Here is a 24,049-nt window from a genome sequence, read left to right as displayed (position 1 = left end):
GAGTGTGGTCGGTCTGTTGGGGAGATGAGCAGGTGGACAAGCCCTTGGAGGTAAGAGGTCTGTCTGAAATCAGGGGCAGAGAAAGGCCGGAGCAGTTCCGAAGAGAGAGTGACTCTGGAGAAAGACGTCAGAATGGGGAGGCTTCTTGGAAGGAAGGGAATTCTGACCGGACTGGGAAAGATGGAAAGAATTTTGAAGGTGGAGGTCCAGGAGGAAAGTCATTTCTGATGGAGGGAGCGGTTTACACAGAGACTTAGTTAGGAAAAAGCAAATTGCCCTGCAGGTGGTCAGAACATTAGGACTCAAGGTCAGTCGCAGATAAGATGCACAAAGGAGGCAGTGGGATCCAAGGATCATCTTTTACAGTGATATGTACTTGTTACCTATAAACAGAGTTTGGGTTCAGGATTTTGTTTTGTTCAACCACCCTGTGATGTAGGCAGAGGAAAAATGGTGATTCCCTTTCACAAGTCAGGTACTCAGGCTGCGGAGGGAGCCAGTAAATAACTCCTTCTGAGCCTGGAAGTGAGAAAACCAGTTCTGCAGACCCAAGTCTGGAGCTCATTTCACTGCATCAGGTCTCATCTCTGGCAATAAAGGATGAGGGGGTCCACAGGGCCCTGTGGGCTGGTGCTGCTCACCTGGGAAGTGAGAATCAGAGTTTTGTTTTGTTTTCCTCAAGAGGTGGGTGGGGGCGGTGGTGAGGAGGAAAGGGAGGAGCTGTGGGTGTAATTTAAGGCCTTGGTTTCCCTGAACAACGCCTGCAGATGGATGAATTTCCCTGCAGCCAGGTTCCCTGTTCTTTTTCTGTTACTGAAGAGGAACAATGAGGGAGTGAGGGATAAGCAGCGATGTTTATCTTTCCAGCTCTGAACTTTCAAATGCTGGAATCCCCCAGGGGTGGGAAGAGTGGGTGTGGTCACTTCCCACCATTTGGAAGGCGGGGAGACAGCCACTCAACTGGGGAGGAGGGGGTGTGATTTCCTCCCAAATAGGAAATTTATCTTCTGAATGGGAGGCTGCACAGAGTCATCAACACTTATCTCCAGAAGCAGACGACCAGAGAGGAGCCCCACCCTTTACACCAAAGGGACTTTGCTTTACACCAAAGGGACTGAGTTAGCCAGAGGGTCACCAGCTGAGGAAAGTGACCACTTGTGTGCTAATGAAGAATTCTGCCTGCCAGACCTCCAGCGCTGACCCAGGACCCTTGAGGGAGATCCCCGCAGCCTGAGACTGAACTGGAGGAGCGCAAAGGGGAGATTTTGGTCCTTGCTTCCGATGGAGTCCAGATTTCTGGGACGAACACCTCAGCCCTCAGAATCAGGCCCTGGAAATTCCAGGAGCTCCACAAATAGCCGCAACCTGCGGGGCTGTTTGTTGAGAGGAAGCATCCTCTTACCACACACAGAACATTGCTGCAGGAAGGAAGTCCCACCCCTTTTATAGAGGAGGAAACTGACCGCCTGAGAGGCCAAATATAGTCAAGCTCATTAATGATATCATTTCAACTTTCCTAAACCTTATTTTTTTTAAAGTGTCTTATTAGACATAAAGTTATGCAAAAATCCTCCTACTTTCCTGTTCATGTCTGTTATATTTCTAAAAGTTTTTTCCCTTTTATTTACCCAAGTAATCAACTTCTCGGTGTCTATTTTGTCATCTATGAAATGGGAGTAATCTTTAGCTCATAGATGTGTGAGAAATAAGACAATATAGGTAAAGTTCTTAAAACAGTTTGCAAATATTCAGTAAAAGTCTTCATAAGAGGAGAAAATTTCCATTTTAAATGTCTTTCACCTCTGCCTGACTCCCACATTTTTGGTATGGCCTGGGATTTTTAAAAATTTATTTTTTATTATAGTTGGCATACAATATTATATTAGTTTCAGGTGTACAGCATAGAGATTAGACATGTATATACCTTACAAAGTGATCCCTGTAAAAAGCCTATTACCCATCTGTCATTGTAAGTAATTACGATATTACTGACTCCAATCTGCGATCTTTGTCAATGTTTAGTGCTCACTGTTGTTTTTCTTTGAGAATCATTTGGCAGTGCATTATTTTGTCACTGCAGTCACAACAATTATTTCACCTTCGTTTTATGTTTTGTCATTTTATGTTAGTCTATGCTTATATGTGCATTTTCAGTGCTTATACGATAAGTCCTTTTATGATACAGCCTCCCCATGATTGAGTTGTTTCACTTGATTTACAGCCCAACTCCATATTTTTTTGGATGTTTTAAAAATAGTGCCAACTGCATAGTGTAAAATGTCTTCCCATTGCTTTCAGTCATGAGCAACAACCTGCTGGGTTTTGAGGTCTTGCTTTGCAGGCTTCTCAGCGTGGTATTAGTCCGTTAGATGAGGAGTTAGTCAGCTCATTGTTTTCCTTTGCCTGGGCCATTTATAGGCATTGATGCCTCAGTGATTATAGGCATCTTCCTTTGTCCTTGAAATTTAAAAAAGTCCCCACTTTTTTTTTTTTTTTTTTTAGAGGAGATAACCTTTTTTTTTTTTTTAATATATTTATTGATTATGCTATTACAGTTGTCCCATTTCCCCCCCCACTCCACTCCATCCTGCCCACCCCCCTCCCTCCCACATTCCCCCCCCCCCATAGTTCATGTCCATGGGTCATACTTATAAGTTCTTTGGCTTCTACATTTCCTACACTATTTTTACCCTCCCCCTGTCTATTTTCCACCTATCATCTATGCTACTTATTCTCTGTACCTTTACCCCCCTCTCCCCCTCCCACTCCCTTATTGACCACCCTCATGTTCTAGTTGTTTGCCTAGTTTGCTCTCGTTTTTGTTTTAGGTGTGGTCATTAATAACTGTGAGTTTGCTGTCATTTTTACTGTTCCTATTTTTTATCTTCTTTTTCTTAGGTAACTCCCTTTAACATTTCATATAATAAGGGCTTGGTGATGATGAACTTCTTTAACTTGACCTTATCTGAGAAGCACTTTATCTTCCCTTCCATTCTAAATGATAGCTTTGCTGGATACAGTAATCTTGGATGTAGGTCCTTGCGTTTAATCTTGGGTAATGTAATTATGATGTGCCTTGGTGTGTTCCTCCTTGGGTCCAGCTTCTTTGGGACTCTCTGAGCTTCCTGGACTTCCCGGAAGTCTATTTCCTTTGCCAGATTAGGGAAGTTCTCCTTCATTATTTGTTCAAATAGGTTTTCAATTTTCTGTTCTTCCTCTTCTCCTTCTGGCACCCCTATAATTCGGATGTTGGAACGTTTCGAGACGTCCTGGAGGTTCCTAAGCCTCTCCTCATTTTTCCAAGTTCTTGTTTCTTCATTCTTTTCTGGTTGGATGTTTATTTCTTCCTTCTGGTCCATACCATTGATTTGAGTCCCAGTTTCCTTCTCATCACTATTGGTTCCCTGTACATTTTCCTTTGTTTCTCTTAGCATAGGCTTCATTTTTTCATCTGTTTTTCGAACAGATTCAACCAAGTCTGTGAGCATATTGATAACCAGTGCTTTGAACTGTGCATCCGATAGGTTGGCTATCTCTTCGTCGCTTAGTTGTATTTTTTCAGGAGCTTTGAAGTGTTCTGTCATTTGGGCCATTTTTTTTGTTTGTTTGTCTTGGCACGTCTGTTACTTTAAGGGGCGGAGCCTTAGGTGTTCACCGGGGCGGGGTAATGCTGGTGGCTGCGCTGTGACGCTGTACGTGGGGGAGGGGCCGAGTGGGAGCAATGGCGCCCGCCTCACTGTCCTCCGGATTTCAATCTTCCACTCCGATACCCACAATCAAACTGGGCCACTCTGGTGCTGGTTCCCGAGTGGGTGGGCCTGTGCACGCTCTAGGCCCCTGTGGGTCTCTCCAACGACCTCTCCTGTGAGGCTGGGAGTCTCTCCTGCTGCCGCCCCAACCCCCAGGGGCGTTTTCCGTCAGAGGTTTGAGGCTTTATTTCCCGGAGCTGGAGCCCTGGGTTGCGCAGCGGTCTGCTTCGCTGCCCGCCGTTCGTCCGGTTTATCTGTGGGCGAATGTGGTGCCGCAAGGTGCTACCCGCCACTCTGCCTGCCCCACTCTCCGCGACTCTGAGTCCGGCCCTCTGGGTTTATCTGTGCAAATGTGGGACCACAGGGTCTGCTAGTGCTCGGACTGCCTGCGCCATTTGTCCCACACTCCGCCAGTCTCAGTCCCGCCACAGCCACGCGAGTCCTCTCCACCCCGGTGCCCGTCTCTGCCCCTCCTACCAGTCTGGATGAATGATTATTTTCTGTTTCCTTGGTGTCAGTCCCCCTTGCTGTTCGATTCTCTGTCAGTTCTGGTTGTGCGAGGAGGCGCAGTGTGTCTACCTACGCCGCCATCTTGGTTCTCCAAGTCCCCACTTTTTAATTCCTGAGGAATTCTCATTCTTAACATGAGGAGTTTTAGCTTGGCCTGGGATTTCTCCCCCAAATAGGCATTGGTGGTGTCCTTGGTTTCCAGCTGGTTTGTCCTTCCGAGTGGATGCGGTGCCTTCTCTCCACTCCCCATAGTAGAGGGCTGGCCCATCGAGCCAGTTCAGGGGTGTGGGCACCAGCTTGGTGGGCTCCAGGGGAGAGTGCAGAGGATCTTTACCTCTTTGTGCTTTGTTTTTCATAATGCTACTTCAGACCTTCCGTATCAAACTTCTCACTAGTGCAGGTTTCCCTTTGTGAATGGATCCAGCCAGGGTTGGTAGTCAAAATTCAACAACCTGCCCTGACCAATCAGAAAGAAGCAGAGGTAGTGGGGGTCAGAGGTGCTCCGCTCTTGAGCCCAGTGTTTATCTTTAGTTGTTAAATAATGGCGGCGGTGGCGGGGTTACGTCTGGGTGACCTGAGAGGGAGGGCTGGGGAAGCCATCGTGGCGGCAGGACACTTCGTCCGAGTGTGGGGTGGGCGAGAGCTCTTCACCAGGCAGCGCGCCAGGGCGGCAGGACATCGAACTAGAGCAGCTGCACGAGTGCTTGCCTGGCCTGTGGTGTCGGGGGCGATTCCTCCGCTCTGTCCCCAGGGTCTCCATCGGTGCTTCCGTTTGCTCGGGGCCCTCCAGGATGGGGTGCTCTGCCATCGCCGCCCGTTAGGACAGCAGCAGCGTCCTCCCGGAGCTCAGCGAGGACAGGTGGTGATCGCACCTTCCTCACGAGCCTGGCCGACTGACCTCGCAGCACTGTGGCCCTCCGCCCCCCTGCTCTCCGGGTAAAATGTGTGGCTGCGAGGGTGCTTTGAGGGCGGCAGGTGCCATGTGGTCATTCGGCTGAGATTGGCATTCAGTTGTTCCTGAATCATACCCTAGAACTGAGCCAGAGAATGGCTCTATCACATGGCAGCCAAACTGTTCTGAAAGCGGTGCCAAGGAGCGCGGAAGTATTTGGCATAAACAGTGATGGTGCTCAGGACGCGCTCACGCGGGGAGGACCAGGAAAACAGTGGCCACGATCTTGGCACGGGAGCTGTGGGGTGAGGGTTGAGACTGAGAAGGAGCTGGGCCGGGCCGTGGCCAAGTGTTCTGGGTCAGTCCCTGCAGCAGCCCTCTCTCCCCAGTGTTACATAAACCCAGCACCGACCTGGCTCACAGAAATTCTATAGCATTTGGGTAGCTTGTGGAGAAGGCAGGCTGGTGGCTTTGGCAGGCCAGCCTAAAGGGGCACTGGCTTGGCTTGCAGACTGCAAGGTAGGCTGATAGGGTAGGACAGGTGATGGGCAACAAACCCAGTTGGATCCCAGTTGGATCCTTTCCTCCGGTATTAGTTCAGAAGAGAAGATTTGACGTAAGAAATTGACTACAGTGAGGAAAGGCTCCAGGCTTGAATTGCCCTAAGGGTCAAGAAGAAAGGAGTTACTGCGAGTTTGCCAGACAGACCCTTTCAGGACACGCTGCGGTTGGAGGACGGGTATCTCGGTCCATGCAGGACTGGGAGCTGGAGGAGGGGCAGAAGGGTTGTGTCCGGTGCTGCTGAGGGTGGCAGAGGTCTGACGGGTAACGCTGGTCGGGTGCTTAGGGTGAGCCTGGCGCTGCTCAGGCTCACAGACTCATTTACTCATTGCAGGGAGCGAGCAGAGTGGGCAGCACTACTGCCCCCATCATACAGATGAGAGAGAAGGAGAGGGCATCAAAGGCCTGCTCACAGTCGCAGAGCTAAGAAAGGGTGGGGTCAGTTGTCAAGTTCGGGTCCAGTCATGAAGAATGGGCAGGCGGTCACAAGTTGGGAATTTTTCTAAAGAGCAGAGAAAACAGCAGTAGGACCCAGCATGAAAAATGGGGATTGGCTCCGTCCATGCTGACAGGGTGTCTGTACACAGGAGCTCTCAGCCAACTTCCTCCCCCAGGGAAGTCTTCCTTCTTCCACTGATACCACGGAGCTGGCTGGCGGCCGGAAAGCTGTGGGGGTGGGCATGGGCTGTGACACCCCTCTGTGGACCCAGGTCTCACTGGCTGATGCAGAGGCAGGTGGGATTCCGAACCCTTAGTGGAGGAGGTAGGGTTGAGGTCATGTTCAAGGTCACCACACAGTAAGGCAGACCCACGTGTTGTTACCTGTGGGGGAGGGGTAGACATCTGGCAAACTGAACGGAAGAAATGGAGATGCTCGCCAGGCAGAGCTGGGCCCCGTTCTGTGAGAGGTAATGGGTGCCTGTTCTCTGATAAGAACTGACAGGGAAGGTGCGTGTGTTTGGATGTGGAATTTCTGGACAAGTTGTGAGAGTAAGGGAAATGGTGCGGTTGTGTATGGGTCTGGGAGAGGTGACTGAGTCCAGACTTTTCTGGAAATGCTGTTGTTGCCAGCAGGCTGGGGAGTTGGGCTTAGCCCTGCTCCCAGCTCATGACTCCCATGCCAGCTAGTGCACAGGGTCAGACAGGAGCCCTGGACGATGGGGACTGGTCCCTTCTCTCGCCCTGGGGGTGGGGGAGGGTACGAGGTCAGGTAGCTCAGCCGTGGACAGTGAAGTCTCAGGACATGGAACGACACAGAGAGGGAAGGTGGGAGCTACGGGGAAGGTATTCTGTTCCACCAGTGGGCCCTGGGCTGCGCCCAGGGGATGCAGCACCCACGAGTGACAAGGCCCACTTCCAGCCCTCTAGGGAATACTCTGTACTGATTGGCTTTGGAGAGCACACACTGAGGGACCATAGGGAGTTGTTCTTCCCACAAGTCTTAAATCTAAGCCTTACATTTCCAGTCCGGAAGTTTGAAAAAGCTACAGCATACTGAGAGGAATCGTTTCTCTGTTCCCCCAAATCATGAGCTAGAAAGGACTCAATGGTTTTCTGTGTTAGGGTGAGGGATTTTCAGAGGAGATACAAAGTTCCATGAGAACCAGGGGAGAGACAGCTGGCTCACTCCAGTCTGGGGGTGCTGCTGAGGGAGATAGCCGCTGGTGCGGTCTTGATGAATGAGTAGAAATTACCCAGAGAAATGTCTTGAGTAAGGAAATTCAAGTAGAGGAAACATCAAGGGCAATAAAAGCATTGTCGTGGGAAACCTCAAATAATTGGATTCTTGTAGAACATAATGTGAAACAGTACTATTTACAGGAGAGGAAGCTGAGGCTATTACAAGTAGAAAATGTTTTAATGGGATTTTGACATTTGACTGGCTCTTAACGTCAATGTTTGTTATTGAGAGAGATGGTGCATTGAAATTCTAGGAGCCCTGCTTGACAGTTCCCGTTGGGGACAGAGACCCGCTTGTAAGCTGGGTCTCCTGCCCGCACCCACCCAAGGGTGTCTGACCTTTTGGTGTTTCTGGCCCACACTGAAAGAAGAGCTGTCTTGGGCCATAGATTAAGTACATTGTTACATGTAATCACACAAAAAAATCTCATAATGTTTTAAATAAATTTACAGTTTTGTGTAGGGCCACATTCATAGCTGTCCTGGGCCGTGTGTGCCCGTGGGCCGCGGGTTGGACTCCCCTGGTACTCTCTCCGGGATGGACCATCCTGTCACTGTACTGGTATCTTCCCCATTGTGGATGAAAAGCTGTACCCACGACGTGCCACACGTGGGCGCAATTGCCCAACTATGGACTCAAACTCTCCCAAGGAGAGATCAGGAAAGACCTGATCCTCCCAAACTCTTTCTGGATAACAAACAGCAAATGAGTGTGAGAAACATCCCCACACCATTATGTTAAACCTGCAAACGTTTGCCAGCTGAGGCGCCCGGAGGAATCTGAGCAGAAAACTGGCTCCCAGTCTTGGTCCTAAGTTCTGGAACCACAGAGACACGTGGTCTTCTCTTTTCGTTGTTACAGCACAAATAGAACTGCAGCTTAGGCGGGGAGTGCACTGGGCCAGAGTGTTTTCAAATAGTTTTCCTTTCTCACAATGACAAAAAAATCACACGCCTATCACAGAAAACCTGATCTCATTCCCCATCAGTTACATAAATATGTATCGCATGCATGTGTAGGCCACACATGTAGATTATGTAGATCATACATGATGTACAGCACATGTGCATACTACACATGCACACATGTATCATCATATATGTTTTTAAACTATATTATTTTCCCTTAGGAATACACACTTTTAAATGTACATTTTAAGTATATTTTTACTTTTATTTTTTAAGTACACATTTTACATGTAAAATGGACATCTTACATTATAAACTCTTTTGCAGTCTCAATTTAGTATATTGTGAGTGTTTTCCAAATCATTAAGTATCACTCATATATCATGGCTTTTAATAGCTGCACAGCCATCCAAAGTACAAATGCTCTGTCACTGACCAAAACAACCCATTATTATTGGATATTTGGGGTTCGGGGGCGTTCTTTGCAGGTTTTTTCCATGTAAGTAAACATCTCTTTGGTATAATGTCCTTGATACGGAATTTAGAGTCATCTTATTTTCAGGGTGTTTGATAGGGTGAGGCGGCACTGTTCCCGGAGCCACTGCCTCTGTTTTCGGTCTCAGCAGCAGCAGGTGCGGGGCTTCCCGGAGGTCCTCAGAGTCTCCCTCAGGTTCTGATTAGCAGATTCGCCGCACCCTGACTGAGGCTACAGCTTAGTGGGGCTCCCAGGAGTTCCCAGAAGGGTGCCTGAAGGAGAGGCTCCATAACTCAGGGACTGTTGTGCGTGTCCACTTTCTCCCAGTTCCTGGAGAGTGCCACAGTGGGGGGACGCAGGAACCTGTGGACTTGTTTGGACTTGGGGTGAGAGTGGCACCAGCTTCAGCTTTCTGGGCAGTGCAGGTCCCCCTACTGGGCCATGGATCTCGCCCCGCGAGAGAGCAGAAGGGGCCTCTGTAGATAGTTAACTTCCTGCGTGGCATTTTCCCTTGTACCAAAGGACCTTTCAGTGCCTTACTGGCAAATTATGTGCTGAGGACATGCTCCACTTTCCAGCTTCTCACTGGGAACCTGGTGATCAAACATGACCAGGGGTCCTGGGTTTTCGTTCCTGCTCCGACGATGCTAGCTGGCCGAACTTACACTCTTCTCTTCCCATGGTCAGGTCTTTGCTTGCCCACTGGAGAGTCTTGCAAACAGAACCCTACTTGGCTAAGCCGTTCTTGGTGTCTGCCTTTTCAGAACGATAGGCAGGAACATCTACCGAGTGCCTGCTGTGTACTAGGCCCTGTGCCCAGGTGTTACATGCACTTGGGCATCATGGTAACAACAGGAAGTGCATGTTATTATTATTTCTTCATTTCTCAGATGGAGAAACTAAGCCACAGAGTAGTCATGACATTGCCCAAGGGTTGCACAGCCTGCAGGTGGTTAGTTCTGGGATTTGAACTGGGAACGTCTGACCCCAGAGCCTGTGTTGTCAATCACAGAGCTAGCCGTGGAACATGGAATTGTTTGCCAGTCTCTTGTCATGGTGCCACCCAAACGAAATGGTGTGCACACAAGTGCCGTGGGCCCTGTGAACACGGTGAAGTACAAGGCCTAGTTTCTCTGTGTTCTTCCTCCTTCCTCATCTCCCTGCATTCCAGTGGTGCACTCGGTTCTGGCTATCATGCCAACTTGGGTGTCTCCCATGACCTCTCTGTGCTTCTGTTTCCTCATTTTCGAAATGAAGGGACACGCTGTCTTTTCCCATCACACTGAAGGAACTGGAAAAGCTGACGGTTTGGGGAAACGTGTCTTTGCACTGATACACTTCTGTGCACATCCAGCTGGTATCTTGAGAATTTCCTGGAACCGGTCCATCTTCTTGTCCCATTGTACTGTAAGGGTCAGGGTAGATTGTCTTGCTTTCAGGCACTTCTGTAATCGCTGGCTTTCCTGTGACAGAAGAATAGGAGAAATGGACCCAAACAGGTTTACCCTTGTTGCATTTTCGGTCTTGTCCTCAATGTGTGAAATGCTTCTGTTTATATCTTTCTGAAGCCATAAAGGCCAGAACTTTCTTCTGACTGGATGATGAGATTAACAGGTCAGTGGTAAACAAGTAAGGGGTCCCCCTGGCCTCCGGGTGCAGACCAGTGAGGGCTGGCAAAACCTTGGGCTGAGAGGCAGTGGCGTCGACTCCAGCCACTGTTCTCCTCCCTACACAGCCTCTAGCCCTCAGAACTGACTCCTGCTCTGGGAGCCTCGATTTTCTTTCTTGTAAAACTCCCACCAGTGGTTTCCACACTGCCCTCTGCAGATGTGTAGGGCCCTCCAGGGGACAGGATGGGTATTTGGGGGCTCACCATTTCTGCCAAGTGTAAGACCACCCACTTTTATCTGTTTGTTTTATATGACCGAGTCTGTCTTGCTGCTGTTGGAAAAGGGGCTCCCTTACTGAAAGGAAAAACAGTTTGAAATAATTTCTGGTGATTTAGTTTCGCAGTCTAAGTACCCGAAAGCCTCCTGCTGTCAGAGGTCTGGAGTGCCAGCTGGAAGCCCTATCTGCACGTTGTTTGGGGAGTTCAGCGTCTTCCCCAGGAAGCTCCTGTTCTCCTGGTCACCTTGCCACTGGATGCCAGCTGCTTCTCCAGGGTGCACCGCCTGATGGGACACTCGCTTTCTTCTTGCTCTCAGGCAGGCCACTGGGCTTTTTCTAGCTCCTGCTGCCAAACCCCACCCTGGGTCCACCTTGGCATCTCCAAACCACCAGGGAGCTGAGGCAGACAGGCTTCTTCTTTGTAGGGTGCATCCTCCTCAGAGGGCAATGGGGGTTGTAAATGGAGGGGAATTTCCTCTGCTCTCAGGACTTTCTATGCAAACACGTTACCCAAGAGGTCAGCTTTGATGGAGGGGCCTGACGATGGGCTGCAAGATTGATGAGGGCAGTAAAGAGGGGCTGAGAGAACTGAGCCCCTCAGTCTGTCCTAGGCTGGATGCTAGGCTTTGGTGCTGTGCCTGGTTGGGGCGAGTCAGAAGTGCGTTGGTGGTAGTCTTTTGTCCCAGGGGTCTGGTGCAACCAGAAGGAAAAGCACATTGAGACAAAAAGACCAGGAGACCCTTTTCTGGTCAGACACCACCCTGGGGTCTTTGCAGAGGGTGGGAATAGAGGGGCACTCACAGTGCAGCCCTGCCAGGGACTGTGTTTGCTAACGTGCTTTTGGAGGGGCCCCGCACCGCCTCTTTGGCACCATGTATCACACGTGTCATTGCTTGTTCAGAGCTGTTGGCCCTTTCAGACTCGCCGTAGAGGCAGGGCCCATGATTCTCTCAGCTACCGCTGCCTGCTGGGTGCTGGGCACAGTGCTTGACGCACCGTGGATCTTGGGTGAATGAACAATAGGACAGTCACTTTCCAGGAGCTGACCATGTTGACTTTGGTTCTTTTCTCCATGTCCCTTGCTGTCCTCAAGCATACCCACCACCTCTCCCCAGGCTGTCTCTTGGCCATGCCCCCTGCCCCTCACCCTGCCCATCTGCCTGGTAGTCGGGCCACTGCCTGTAGCCCTGGCAGCCTTCCCAAAGCTTTTCTCTGCTGGTTGTCAGCCTCCTCTTTAGGAACTGTCATGGCTCTGCTCCTTACAAAGGAAAGTGTACGACTCTCACTGTGGTACAGGCCCCGCACTGTCTCCTCCCCGCTGTTTCAATGACCAGTCTCCCTTTGGGCCCTCGACGTACTCCTGGCATCTCTCTTCCTGGCCCGGCCTCACCTTGCTTTCTCTGTCTGGGAAGTGCTTACCTTGGTTCCTTTATCTGCATGTACAAATCCTACCTGCTTTTCATATGGTTCTGTCACTCGGACCCACAAAGTTTCTGCATCAGTGCTCCTTAAAATGCTGCTCTTACAGGATGGTTCTTTGAGAACAGGATTCCATGGTGAACGCAGCTGGACGATGCTGTGTGCGCCCACGTGGTTGTGTAGGTTTGGTGCGCATGCCTCTACAGCGGAGGCCTTCAGTGGGAAGCTTATTTACTCCAGCAGTTCTCAAATGTATTGACAGCAGAACTCTTTCCCTCTCCGTATCGATTAATACAATGCAGTCTATTTTGGAAACGTTTCCTAAGGAGTTACCAGTAAAGTTATCCTTACCCCATTTTTGTCAGTGAAGATGTGAGGCTCAGAGGCAAACACGCTCACCCAAGCTGAGGGAAAGGACCTTCAGTCCCGTTTTTTCTTTACTGCACCATGGTGACTTACCCAATTGTCATCCACTGATGACCTAAAAACTTACTTTCAGCATCCTGGAAGTTACTTGCTTCTAAGGTTAATAATTCTCATTTCTCTTTCCCAATATCTGAACTTTGTCCCACTTCTCTTTTCTAAAAATGATTCTGTCCAAGTATTTCTTTGGCTTTGCCTGCCAGATGTTTCACAACTAAGTAACAAAAGGCTCCAGTTAAATTTTTCCAAGAGCCTCATGAAATCATGAAAAAAAAAAAAGCAAGTAAGTCTTCCAGTGTATACCTAGTTTATGTAAACTCCTGACTACACAGGGAAGGGGTTGGTGGCCTGCGTTTAAGGTCTTTGTTGCTAAATGAGAGCTGAGTCAGTTACTTAGTGACCTGCAACATGAGAGTGCACTTCTCTTTTCATCTTAGCTCGGAGGGTTTCTAAGGAATGTAAATTAAAAATTTTCTAGACTTATAATAAAATAACCATTTTACTTTTTTCAAAAATAAAAGTAAAAATTTGTAAAATATGCCTTAAAACAACTCCCTAAATGTTTGTTTACAGTTTTGTTACTATCGCCTGGATTTGAAATCCACCTGTGCTGTGAGTTGTGAGATCCTTCCCTGCGTTACTTCGTGTATCATGAGACTCACATTGGGGGTTGGGGGACTCTGCGTGCTCCCCACCTCACTCCTGAGTGGTGACGTCAGAGGGCCTCGCACTGCTGGGGGGCAGGCCTCACTTAACTAGTTCCGCCCAGGTCACTGAACAGATGCCTAAGCAGATAAGTAAACAGGCATTGGGGGTGGGGACTCCATATTCCCACTCCCTACACTATACTATCTAAAATGTTCAGTTTTCACAAAAAAATTTTAAGACCGGCCAAGAAACAGGAAAATGTGACCCTTACACAAAGGAAAAGATAGGCTTTGAGAAGGGCCCAACTGTTGAACATAGCAGACAAAGACTTCAGGGCAGTTATTATAAATTGGTTCAAAGAACAAAGGGACACCACGATTAAAGAATTTAAGGAAGATAGGATGACTGTGTTTCAGCAAGTATAGGATAATAAGAATGAAATGATAAAAGAACCCCGGGGAAATTCGGGAGTCGAAAAGTATTATAGCCAAAATGAAAAATTTACTAGGCAGGTGGGGTAGTAGATTGGACTTGGCAGAGGAAGAAATGAGCAAGTTGGAAGATAAACCAAAAGAAATCATGCAATTTGAAGACCAGAGGAAAAAAGAAAGAAAAATGAAAACAGCCTTAGAGAAATGAGGACACTATTAAGCATATTAACATACATGTAATAGGAGTCCCAGAAGGAGAGGAGAGTTGGACAGGAGCAGAAAAAAATATTCAAAGAATTAATGGCAAACCCCAAATTTGATAAAAATAAAACCAGTAGTCGACATCTCCAAGAGGCTCAACAGAGTCCAAGTGGGCTAAATGCACAGAGATTGTCTCCCAGACCATAGAATGATGAAAGTCAAGGGCAGAGGGCATCTTCAAAGCAGCAAGAGCCTGGGTGGGACACTTAGCAGGCACCCAAGGCGACCCCGGTAAGGTTAAGAGTTGAGTTCTCACTAGAGAAGAGGAAGCCAGAAGGCAGGAGGATGGCATATTTAATGTGTTGAAAGAAAAAACTGTAACCGAAAGTCTTAGTACCCAGTAAGACTGTGTGAAAAAAATGAAGGTGCAATAAGCAGGTAAGTGAAAACCAAGAGAAGGTGTTGCTAGTAGACCTGCTTTACAAGAAAACTGAAGGAGCTTCTTCAGGTTGGAAGCAGGTAGTCCCAGGATGTGGCGCTGCACTGATGGAGCTGGCGGACCCATGGGTGTGTGAGAATGTTTCCAAACTCGAATCCTTCAAGTTCAGCTGAAAAGACCCCCTCCCTGAACCAACCTCCGTGCACCTCCCGAGTCTCAGTCTCCAACCCCGGAGGCAGAGCAAATCTTTCCTTAAACCCCAGGCCTGTCTTCAATTGCAAGGGGGCCATTCTTCCTCCTTCCTGAAAGACCTGTTTTCTCCGGCGAAAAAGGCTCCTTTGTCTTCATTTCTGTCTAGTCTGAGTGGACACTCAGCCAGCACCGCCCCAGCTCCAGGTCGTTCTGCGGAAACTTTGTTCATCCCTTCTCATAAAATAATATTTTAACAAATGCTGGCTCCTGCTCATTCTGGTTTTATCATGAGTTCTTGCACATCTTAAGCTTGTCCGCGTACTTGGAGAGCAGGAGAGGGAGAAAAATGCTGTCGAGTCCATAAAATATGAACCACCTCAAACACACAAATAGGAATATGCTAATGTGATACATTTCTTACTTTTGAGGCAGTGAGACTCTGAGTAACCTCTTCTTCCCCCTGCCTTCTGTGCTATTTCGGGTTTTACCCTGACCCCGTATTATTCTGTTAGGGTGAAATTGGTGCTGCCACAGGGTATAAACCCAGGCTGCAAACAAGCCACTCCTTCCGGTAACCGTTCCTCTGCGGCCATTGACAAGGAGGGGCACCCTCCTTGTACGACAGTTCTCATTCAGAGTCTGGAAGAAAAGTAGTTTCACCTTTCTCTCTGGACAGCATTGAGGACAACGAGGTCAACAGGCTCCTGTTCTCTTCGTGCCTGCTAGAGGGTTAAAGGCTACTGGGGCGGGTGGCGAGCAATAGCTCCCGGGGTAGGGCCTTCACAACTCATTTGCTATCTCTCATTGGCTGGCAGGGCCTGTGCGCTGGCCAATCGCAGGGGGCCGAGTCGTCATGGCGACGGGGACGGCTAACAGCAGCAACGCGGGAAGGGGATGGCGCAGAACCTCTACGGTCACGGGGTCCGGATAGGCAACTGGAATGAAGACATGTATCTGGAAGAGGTGAGGCTGTGGCTGGGCAGCGCACCTGCTGCTCGGGGACCTCCGGGCCTACCCTAAATGTGGATGGACTTTGAGCACCCAACGCTCTTTTCTCCCCTAGCACACCTCACGTGCCCCTCACTGACCACCCAGGAATCACCTGAGGTCTCACTAACCCAGACCTCTGCTCTTCTACTCTTTCCTTAGGTCCCTTGACCTCTCAGACTCGGTACCTTGACCCTCAAGCACCCCCAACCCCCCAGCCTGCCACCTGTGTCTCCCCCTTAGTCTGGAGCCCCTCTAAGTTCTTTTCCCTTTGTTCCCTGGAGACGTACAGTCCCAGAGGCTGCAGTCCGGGTGAGGAGGCCTGCTCTAAACAGAAATACCCCCCCCCATGTGCCCTGCCTTGTCACACATACTGTCCCAAATGTCCCCGTGGTGTCCCTGTTCCCGACCTTCCACTCACTTCGGAGGCCCTGGACCATCCCTACAGCAAGCTTGGTGGGGGTGGGACTTTCAGTGTCAAGCATCCAACCACCCGGGGACCTTAGTGGAGGTCACGGGGCCTTGAAGTGTTGCCCCTGACTGGTGCTAGCGGAGTTATTACAGGTGATGCTTCCTTTTCGTGTCTTCCTCATTTTTCTAAACATTGTGCAAGGAAATAAAAATATTAAAGTAATGCCACAGAAATTTTCACCCTTCCCATGATGCTCACATTTCTTTTTCCATTCTCAGTACCTGTGTTATTCAGGACTGTTTGTGTTTCACTGGTGTTTTTGTTTTGGTTTTTCCCCAGGAGCTCATGAAAGACTTCTTAGAGAAGAGGGATAACGGGCAGCTTCTCATACAGAGAAGCAGAAGACTGAAAGAGAGCCTTCTGAGACCGGTGATTTTAACTCAAATACCATTTTCAAAATCCTGTTAAATCAAGTTGAGTGTATATTAGGCAAGTGAGAATTCTATAAATGAGTTATCATTTGGAAAATACCAGTTTCTCTCTTTAGATTGGAAAACCACAATGTTTAAAATTCCCAAGGATTTCAGAAACGTAAGAGAAGTTTGCTGTTAATTTTGTTAACCTGCGTTAAGAAGTAATTACATTCATACATGGATTAATACATAGAAAGCCTAGGACTCGAGGGAATGCGAGTGAACCCCATATTCAGATGGTCCAACTCTGAGGAGGAAGGGAGTCCATCGGAGACAGCCTGGGCACTGGCCGTTCAGGAACTGCACGGTTTGAATATAAACACTTCTGTCTGCATTGTAGATGAAGCTCTCCATATCTGAGGATGGACATGTTCACCACGGTGACACCGTGATGCTTGTGAATCCAGATCATCCCGAGACAGAAGCCGATGTGTTTCTCCGAGGTGATGTGAGCCTGTGTTTGGCCCCTGATGACATCAGAGCCCATCTGAGCGACACGCCTGAGGTGCCCTGTGGCCTGAGCGCGGCGCCAACCAAGATCCCGGTGTGCAGAAACACTTTCATCATTTTGAGGTAAAGTTATTTAAAATTTTGTCAGAAATGTCTGTTTTCGCTTGTAGCTTAAGAGTGTCCTGGGATTGGAGCAGGGCTGACTGGAGGTGGAAGTTCTGTGAGAATGCTTGCTTTATCACCCTGGGAATTACTGTCCAGGGGCCTCCACAGTCCCTTTACTGCAAAGATCAGGAATTTGAAATTTGTGTTCAGTTCAAAATGCTTAATTCAAAGGCGTTGGATCCAGGGAACTAATCTCATAGTGTTTTGGAAGCAGAGTGGGTTTTCCTAGTAACACATCTGAGTGCCTGGAGCGCGTTTGAGGGTTCCCGTCGTTTTTAATGTTGCCATGTTATTTTTACACCAGAAACACATCATTTAATGCAAGCATGCATAATATGGGAAATTGCTATTTAAAAATTCATTGTTCACTATAAATGTACTTGAGATTTTGAAAATTACAATGAAAAATTTTGCTTTCACTTAGTTACTAAATTGTGATAGCCATGTTTATATTACAGGAACATAGCCAGTCCTCGAAGTCTTTACTTTTTTTAAGGCTTTTATTTATTTATTTTTAGGGAGAGGGGAAGAGAGGGAGAGAAACATCAGTGTGTGGTTGCCTTTCACATGCCCCCTACTGGGGACCTGGCATGCAACCCAGGCATGTGCCATGACTGGGAATCGAACTGGCAACCTTTTTGTTTGCAGGCTAGCGCTCAATCAAAGGAGCCACACCAGCCAGGGCCCATCCTTTTTAAGTCTTTAATTTAGACCTATTTTGAATATAGGTAATTTATATGATGACAACTTCTGTTTCTTGGAGGATTAAGAGGGAGGATTGTATTAAATTTTTCCAAAAGTGTAACCTTGGTTCTCTCTGACATGAGTGCCCCTGACCCAGTTCCTCAGTGTGGGGCAGGGTGATGTGCTCAGTGCCCTCGAGGCTGACTGTGTGGGGTGTTCTGTGTACTGGCCATGTTGGAAGGCAGGGTGTAGGGTGCTGGCTGAACTTGAAGACCAAAAGAAAGACCTTCGGTTGAGTGAGGTAATTCAGGTATGGCACGTGAATGTACTTTACCAAGAAAATTATCAACACAGTTGTGCATGTGAAAAATAGAGCTGTAGAAGGATTCTCACTTAGAGAAATGACATCAGACTTCCTCTTCATGGACAGTGCAGACCCAGTGGCCACTGGTGAAGTCCTTAGGTACGGGCAGAACTTCCGCCTCGGGATCAGGAGAGGATTTGAAGACACAATGGTGAGTTGTCATGTTGCCTGTGCACTTGGGACCCGTGGTTTGTTTCTGTGTGGGCTAGCGGTCACCTGCTGAAGTGGACAGAGAACTCTGTGGGCATGGGCTCCATCCCTGCAGCTTTTCACAGGCAGCTTTGGGCCCATTCTTCCTTCTCACTTCAAAAACTTCAAAAATACACCCTTAAAATGGAGAAAACCTTATTTTCAATGCAGCTGGCAAAAAGTAAAAATTTATTCCACTTTCACCTGTAAATTGAGTGATTAGATTATGTGATAATCTGCAGCTGTTTAATCTGACAACATTTTTGACCTTTTAGTGTCAAACTGCTTTTTAATGAGAGGAGGACAGGATGAGATGCCTAAGTTTGCGTGAATCAGCATTAAGTCCTCAATCTTTACTTCTGCCTGGGGGGTAAGGGGAGAAACAGAACCAGGTAAATTTGGGCTTGAATTCTGGCTGAGACGTGTACCTATGGGATGGGACTCTGGTAAGTTATTAACCTTTTTGAGTCTCTCTCTCATCTATAAAAGTGGGGGTTATTACACCTTATTACATGCTTAGGTGCTTCATGTATGGGAACTCATTTATTCCTCCAGACAAGTCTCTGATGGAGACACTTTTACCCCCCTTTTATTGCTAGAGAAACCAAGGCACAAGGAGGTTAAGGATTTTGCTCCGTGTTACTCAGTTACAAAGTGGCAGAGCTGGTACCATAATGTTTTTGCTGAGCTACTGCCTGATTTTATTTACTTTTTTTTTTATTTCTTATCTTCATCTGGGGACATTTTTTCATTACTTTCAGAGAGAGAGAAAGGGAGAGAGAGAAACATCGAAGGGAGAGAGACACATTGATTGGTTGCCTCCCGTGTACACCTGGACCTGGGATCTTACGAACCTGGACCCGGGATGTGCGCCCAGACAGTGGACCAAACCCACATCCGGGACACAGGCCCTGACCAGGAATCGAACTGTGACCCTGTGGTTAAGGGACGGTGCTCCAACCAACTGAGCCACACTGGCCAGGGCAACCTACTGCCTGAGTTTAAATGTTAGAAATTAGCGGAATTAACCAAATTGTCAAGGGAGGGAAGTAAACCCACATTGTCTTTCTTATCCAGAGATTAGCACTTTGGCTTATTTTCTTTTGTAAAAGGAGAGAGAGCAGACTTCAGATACAGGAAAAACTACAGGCACTACAATATTAGATCCTTTTTTGTCTTCGTTTTTTGTTCTTTCTCCCATCTTTTCCTCCTGCTCCCTTCCTCCTCCTCTCTGCTGTAAATCACATGTTCTTTGGTTGATTACCCATTTCGGGTTATGTATCCGCTCTTCCACAGGTCATAACATTCCACCATGTCCGTTGCTGACATATCCTCCCACTTGCTACTTGGCTTTTAAGTTGTAGTTGTTCCTATTTTATTTCTGAGTAAAATCTATCGATGTTTTTCTTTGTAATTCCTTCCATTGCCCAGAGCCTTTCAAGTCTGCACCAAAGATACAATGAAAAGAAAAACTTGTTTTAACTGCTAGATGTCTAAAATTTAACTTTTCCTTCAGTTTATTCTTTGGTCCATTTGGGATTGATTTATTTTAAAATTTTTATTTATTGATAAAACAAAGTTTCATCACTTCACTTCTACAATGAGCTTCATGCAACATTCTTTGTAATAAATAAATAAATACTGACATAGGGCCAGGGCCCTGGAAAAGAGGAGGGGAGTGGGGATGGGAGTGAGAATGGAGAGGGAGATGAGGGTAGCATCGCAAGGGGTGAACAGCAGTTCGAGGTAATTCGGGATCCAGAGTGGCCTTTCTAAGGTGGAGGGAACATGAACCTCCTCATGTGGTTGTTAAGAACAGGGATTTGGAGAATCGCTTTTGAGCACACTTGCCGTCAGCCAGCTGCTTGCTTCCTGTTTCCCAGATTTTCGAATAGTGGAATGTGTTTATCTGCTTGCTGTCCTTTGCAGTTATATTTATCAAGCGACCACAGGACCCTACTGAAGTCGTCCAAGAGGTCTTGGCTTCAGGAGGTGTTCCTGACAGATGAAGTGTCCTACCTGAACTGCTGGCAGGCGGCCTTCCCCGACCCCCAGCTGCGTCTGGAGCATGAAGGCTTCCCCATCCCGGTGAGCATGGCTGAGGAAGGCAGAGGGGTGCGCCATGCTGTTGGGGGCGGGGGAAGGCGCTCTCCTGCCATCTGTGAAACGGAGACTCGCGGTGGCTCCAAGACCTATGTTCTTGTCCCTATGTTCTCTCTCTCTCTCTCTGTCCCTTCGTTTGTATCTTGAGCTTGGAGGGCAGTGTCGCCCCATGGCAGCATTCTGTGCCGATGTTTCTCAGCTCTGCCTGCACTGTAGAATCATCTGCAGAGCTGCATAAAAATCCTGGGGCCCCGGCCCTGGCCCTGAGATCGGGCTGAGAGCCCTGACCTGAGATCACGAGGTCACTGACACTGCGTCCTCAGTTTTAAAGACACTGGGACATGGTGGGCAAGTGAAGGGACAGTGGGACGTCCATGCAGGTGAACACGGTGGTCTCGCAGGCAGTGTCTTTCTGTCCTTGCTGCTGGGCGTCTTCTGAGGACCCTGGGCCCTGCAGGATGGACTGAGGGCCAGGCGAGAAGGCAGGGCTGGTGGGCACGGAGCAGTGCCAAGGGCCGGAAGGCGTCCCGAGGGTGGAGTTGTTAGAAGTCATTGGGTCAGTGTACGGTTACGAAGGGTTGGCTCGCTGAGGTGGCTGTCCAGAAAGGCCCCCTCTCCCCAGCTCTGAAGCTCCTGGACACAGCACGCTCCTCCTCCGAGCTCTACCCTGGACCCAGGTCACGAGGTTCTGTCTCACAAGTGGACAGTATGCTCATGGTCCACAGTGATGCATACTCCACACACTTCCCCTGTTCGGCTGGCCCTCGCCCAGCCCCGCTCTCTGTGGGATTGCCTTGTGTTTCGAGAGTGAGCTTGTTAGTGCCTAGGTTTCCTCCTGTGTGGAGTGGGGATGATGATAACACGTGCCAGAGGGGGGTTGTGAGCATTAAATCAGGGGTGTTCGTACTTTACCTGCATAACCACACCTCTGACCACACCTCGTGGTCAGAGACCCTGTGCAGGAAGACTGGGTGCCTGCGTGGCGTTTTGTCTTGTGTGCGTGCGTCTACAGTGATGCGTTCCTACAGTCTGTTACGGTTTGCCCTCTAGGTTATTCCATGTGTGTATCTAAGCAAATTTAAGTGAATGTGTAATGCATTTACAGATGTTTGCTTTTAGGAAATTGGAGGCCTTAACTCATAATGCAAATAACACTCTTCCTTATTTTTAAAGGCAAACAGCAAAATTCTCATCAATCACTGCCACACGAATCGGGGGCTGGCGGCTCACCGGCACCTTTTTTTAAGGTATTGTGTTGCAGGGCACTGCCAAACACCACTCTTGGGGAGGGGGGCGTACTGTGAAGCTGAGCAGAGGGGCTCCATTTAAAGTGCGGCAGCACACCAGGCAGCCCTTTGGTGATGAAGTGTTGTGCCACAGAACTCCCCTGGTGTTCTAGATCCAGTCCGAGCCCCTCCTGTTACACAAGTCCCAGCAGCGGGAGAGGCTTTTAGCCATCATTCGGCCCCACCCTCCCCTGCAGCCCGGCCCAACCAGGTGAGGCTCCCAGCTGCACAGGCTGCCTTCAGAGAGCTGCTTCCACATTTCCACCCATGCTCCTTTTCTCCTGCCCCAGGACCTACTTTGGAAAGGAAGCGGAGGTCGCTGCTCACACCCACCTGGACTCGCACAGGGCGGAAAAGCCCAGGAACCACTGGATGCTGGTGACGGGGAGTCCCAGGAAGGACACGTGCACCATGTTGGATGTGCGCACACCGCCTGTGCAGGACACCTGTGCCCTGGAGCCCGCGGCTGGCCCAGGGGCCCAGTGACACACCAGGTGTGGCTTCTCAAGACACTGACCGTCTTGGTCACACCTCACACTATTTTTAAGGCACAGAAATCTCTGAACACTATGTTGAAAGAAGGCTGTATGAAGATTATTGACTGAGTGGGGGTGGGGGGCCTGGGACACAAAAAAATCAGTCCTGGGGACTGCTCAGAAATGGTATTCGAAAGGGACAGGTGAATTCTCTTGCTGATGATAAAATCCCAAAGACCTCAGCTTCCTCTGTGTAGGTCCTGTGTAGCAGCAGCTTCCATGGACTATGTAAGGCCAGGGAAAGCTGTGTGTGTGTAATAAAGCTCATGGGCCACTCTGAGCAGTGGCCCCACAGTCCCTCCCTACCTAGCACAGTGTTCTGAGAGACCTCTCGTGCGTCGCTGCGGTCTGTGGCCTCTCCTCAGGGCTCAGCAATTCCCCTTGTTGTCTTGCTTCTGCCTCTGGCTGAGGAAGGTCAGGATCTCTCCCTGTGCAGACACCTGTTATTTTGTAGTGATGTGTGCACTGCCGAGTCTCTTCGTTGCTACCTCATCTCTGAAACGGGCACATTAGTGGTGGCAGCCACTTGGTTGAAAGGTTCCACCAGTCTGCCCATCTGCTCCTTCTTTGTGGGGGACCTGTTGTGGGTGATGTGTCCTAAAGGGACAGTGAGACCACACACCATAGGCTGGCTCCCGCGTACATACTCGGAGAGGCAGAGAGTACACCAGAGGTGGTGTAAGTAGATGCAGCTGCAAGGACCTGAGATGGCCTTCCTCGGTAGTGGGGGTGGGCAGGTGCCGGCCATCAAGTGTTGTGGCAGGTAGGACAAGGGCTTCTGATTTTGGCTGAACTTGGCATTTGCCTGCAGAGGGTCACATTTACTGGTCTGGGATGCAGCCCGGGCATTGGGCGGCTCTGTCATGAAGCTGGGGCTGGGAGCTGAGGCATTGGGAGATGGAGGGGAAAGGGTGGGGGTCCCCACATCAGGAAGGCTTTCCTCAGTGGGCCCTTCCCCGGCCGTAGAGTCCAGTGATGGCCCAAGGCCACACAGCTCTTACACAGTGGCACTGGGCAGGACAGCCAGCCTTCTAGACCTTCTTCCAAGCCATGGCGTCCTGGCCTTGGCGTGCTCTCGGCTCTGGGGGTCCAGGCAGTTCACTGTTGGGGGGGTTCTGCGTATTATGATATGTGTGCAGTGCCTCTGCCCCCCGTTGGGGACAGTGCCACACCTCTGTTTGTGACAACCACAACTGTCTCTGGACATGGCCCCCCAGACCTGTGTTTGCCATCCCAGAGGGTATTCGCCCTTCCTATTTTTATTTTCCCACGGAGTATAGAGTTGGCGGTGTCTCTAAGGTAGCTTCCAGGTATCTAGGTATCCTAACAATTTGCTTTTCACATCTGGTCTGGGCGTTGGTGGGAACCTAGCAGTTTGGGCAGATTGGCCCCCGAGGACAAGGCGGCTGTGTGGTCCCACACCCTGGCAGGTGGGCACAGCCGGAGCGGTGGTCTGCAGTGTGGGGCGCACAGGGGGCCCGCCATGATGGGCAGGGAGGAGCTTACAACTACTACGCATGCCCTTGCGCCTGCCTTTCCAGGGCTTCAGTGTGTGTTGTCTGCTGCTCAGAGTGTTACCTTCAGTGTTCATGAGAGTGTACTCAGAGTGAGGAGAGCGACGTTTATAAATGTAAGTCATACATAAGACACATACATAAGCGTCTGTGCATGTGTGTGGGCGTGTGTGCACAGTGGATGCTCCAGACCTGCTGGGAAGGCAGTGCAGACCTGTTCATAGATTTGACAGTAATTCCTTTAGGCCCATTTAATTATTAAATATTATTACATTGCATAATTACACCCGCTATTGTTTAATATAATTATTAATATTAGACCATTTTAATTATTAAACAATAATTATTATTTGATAATAATTCGTAGACCCATTCGTAGATTTGATGATAATTCCCTATCGGTTGTGTTCCTGTGGGCGTGTGGCCTAGAGAGAGCCTGACTCACTCCCTGGCGAATCCCTCAGGGGAGG

General features: G+C 49.1%; 1 protein-coding gene across 1 annotated transcript; it reads left to right on the top strand.

Moving 5' to 3' along the window:
* The first annotated feature begins 15,290 nt into the window (after positions 1-15,290).
* On the top strand, positions 15,291-23,822 carry CFAP161 (cilia and flagella associated protein 161). Its single transcript, XM_024561984.3, has 7 exons — positions 15,291-15,379; positions 16,155-16,244; positions 16,629-16,861; positions 18,018-18,102; positions 20,070-20,228; positions 21,417-21,490; positions 21,820-23,822. The coding sequence occupies exons 1-7, from the start codon at positions 15,311-15,313 to the stop codon at positions 22,013-22,015; spliced, it is 906 nt and encodes a 301-aa protein (XP_024417752.1). The 5' UTR covers positions 15,291-15,310; the 3' UTR covers positions 22,016-23,822.
* The last annotated feature ends 227 nt before the right edge of the window (positions 23,823-24,049 follow it).

The sequence above is a fragment of the Desmodus rotundus genome, chromosome 10, assembly GCF_022682495.2.
Source record: "Desmodus rotundus isolate HL8 chromosome 10, HLdesRot8A.1, whole genome shotgun sequence".
Taxonomy (NCBI): domain Eukaryota; kingdom Metazoa; phylum Chordata; class Mammalia; order Chiroptera; family Phyllostomidae; genus Desmodus; species Desmodus rotundus.
Note: the sequence above shows the minus strand (reverse complement) of the source record. Positions and strands in the feature narration are given on the sequence as shown.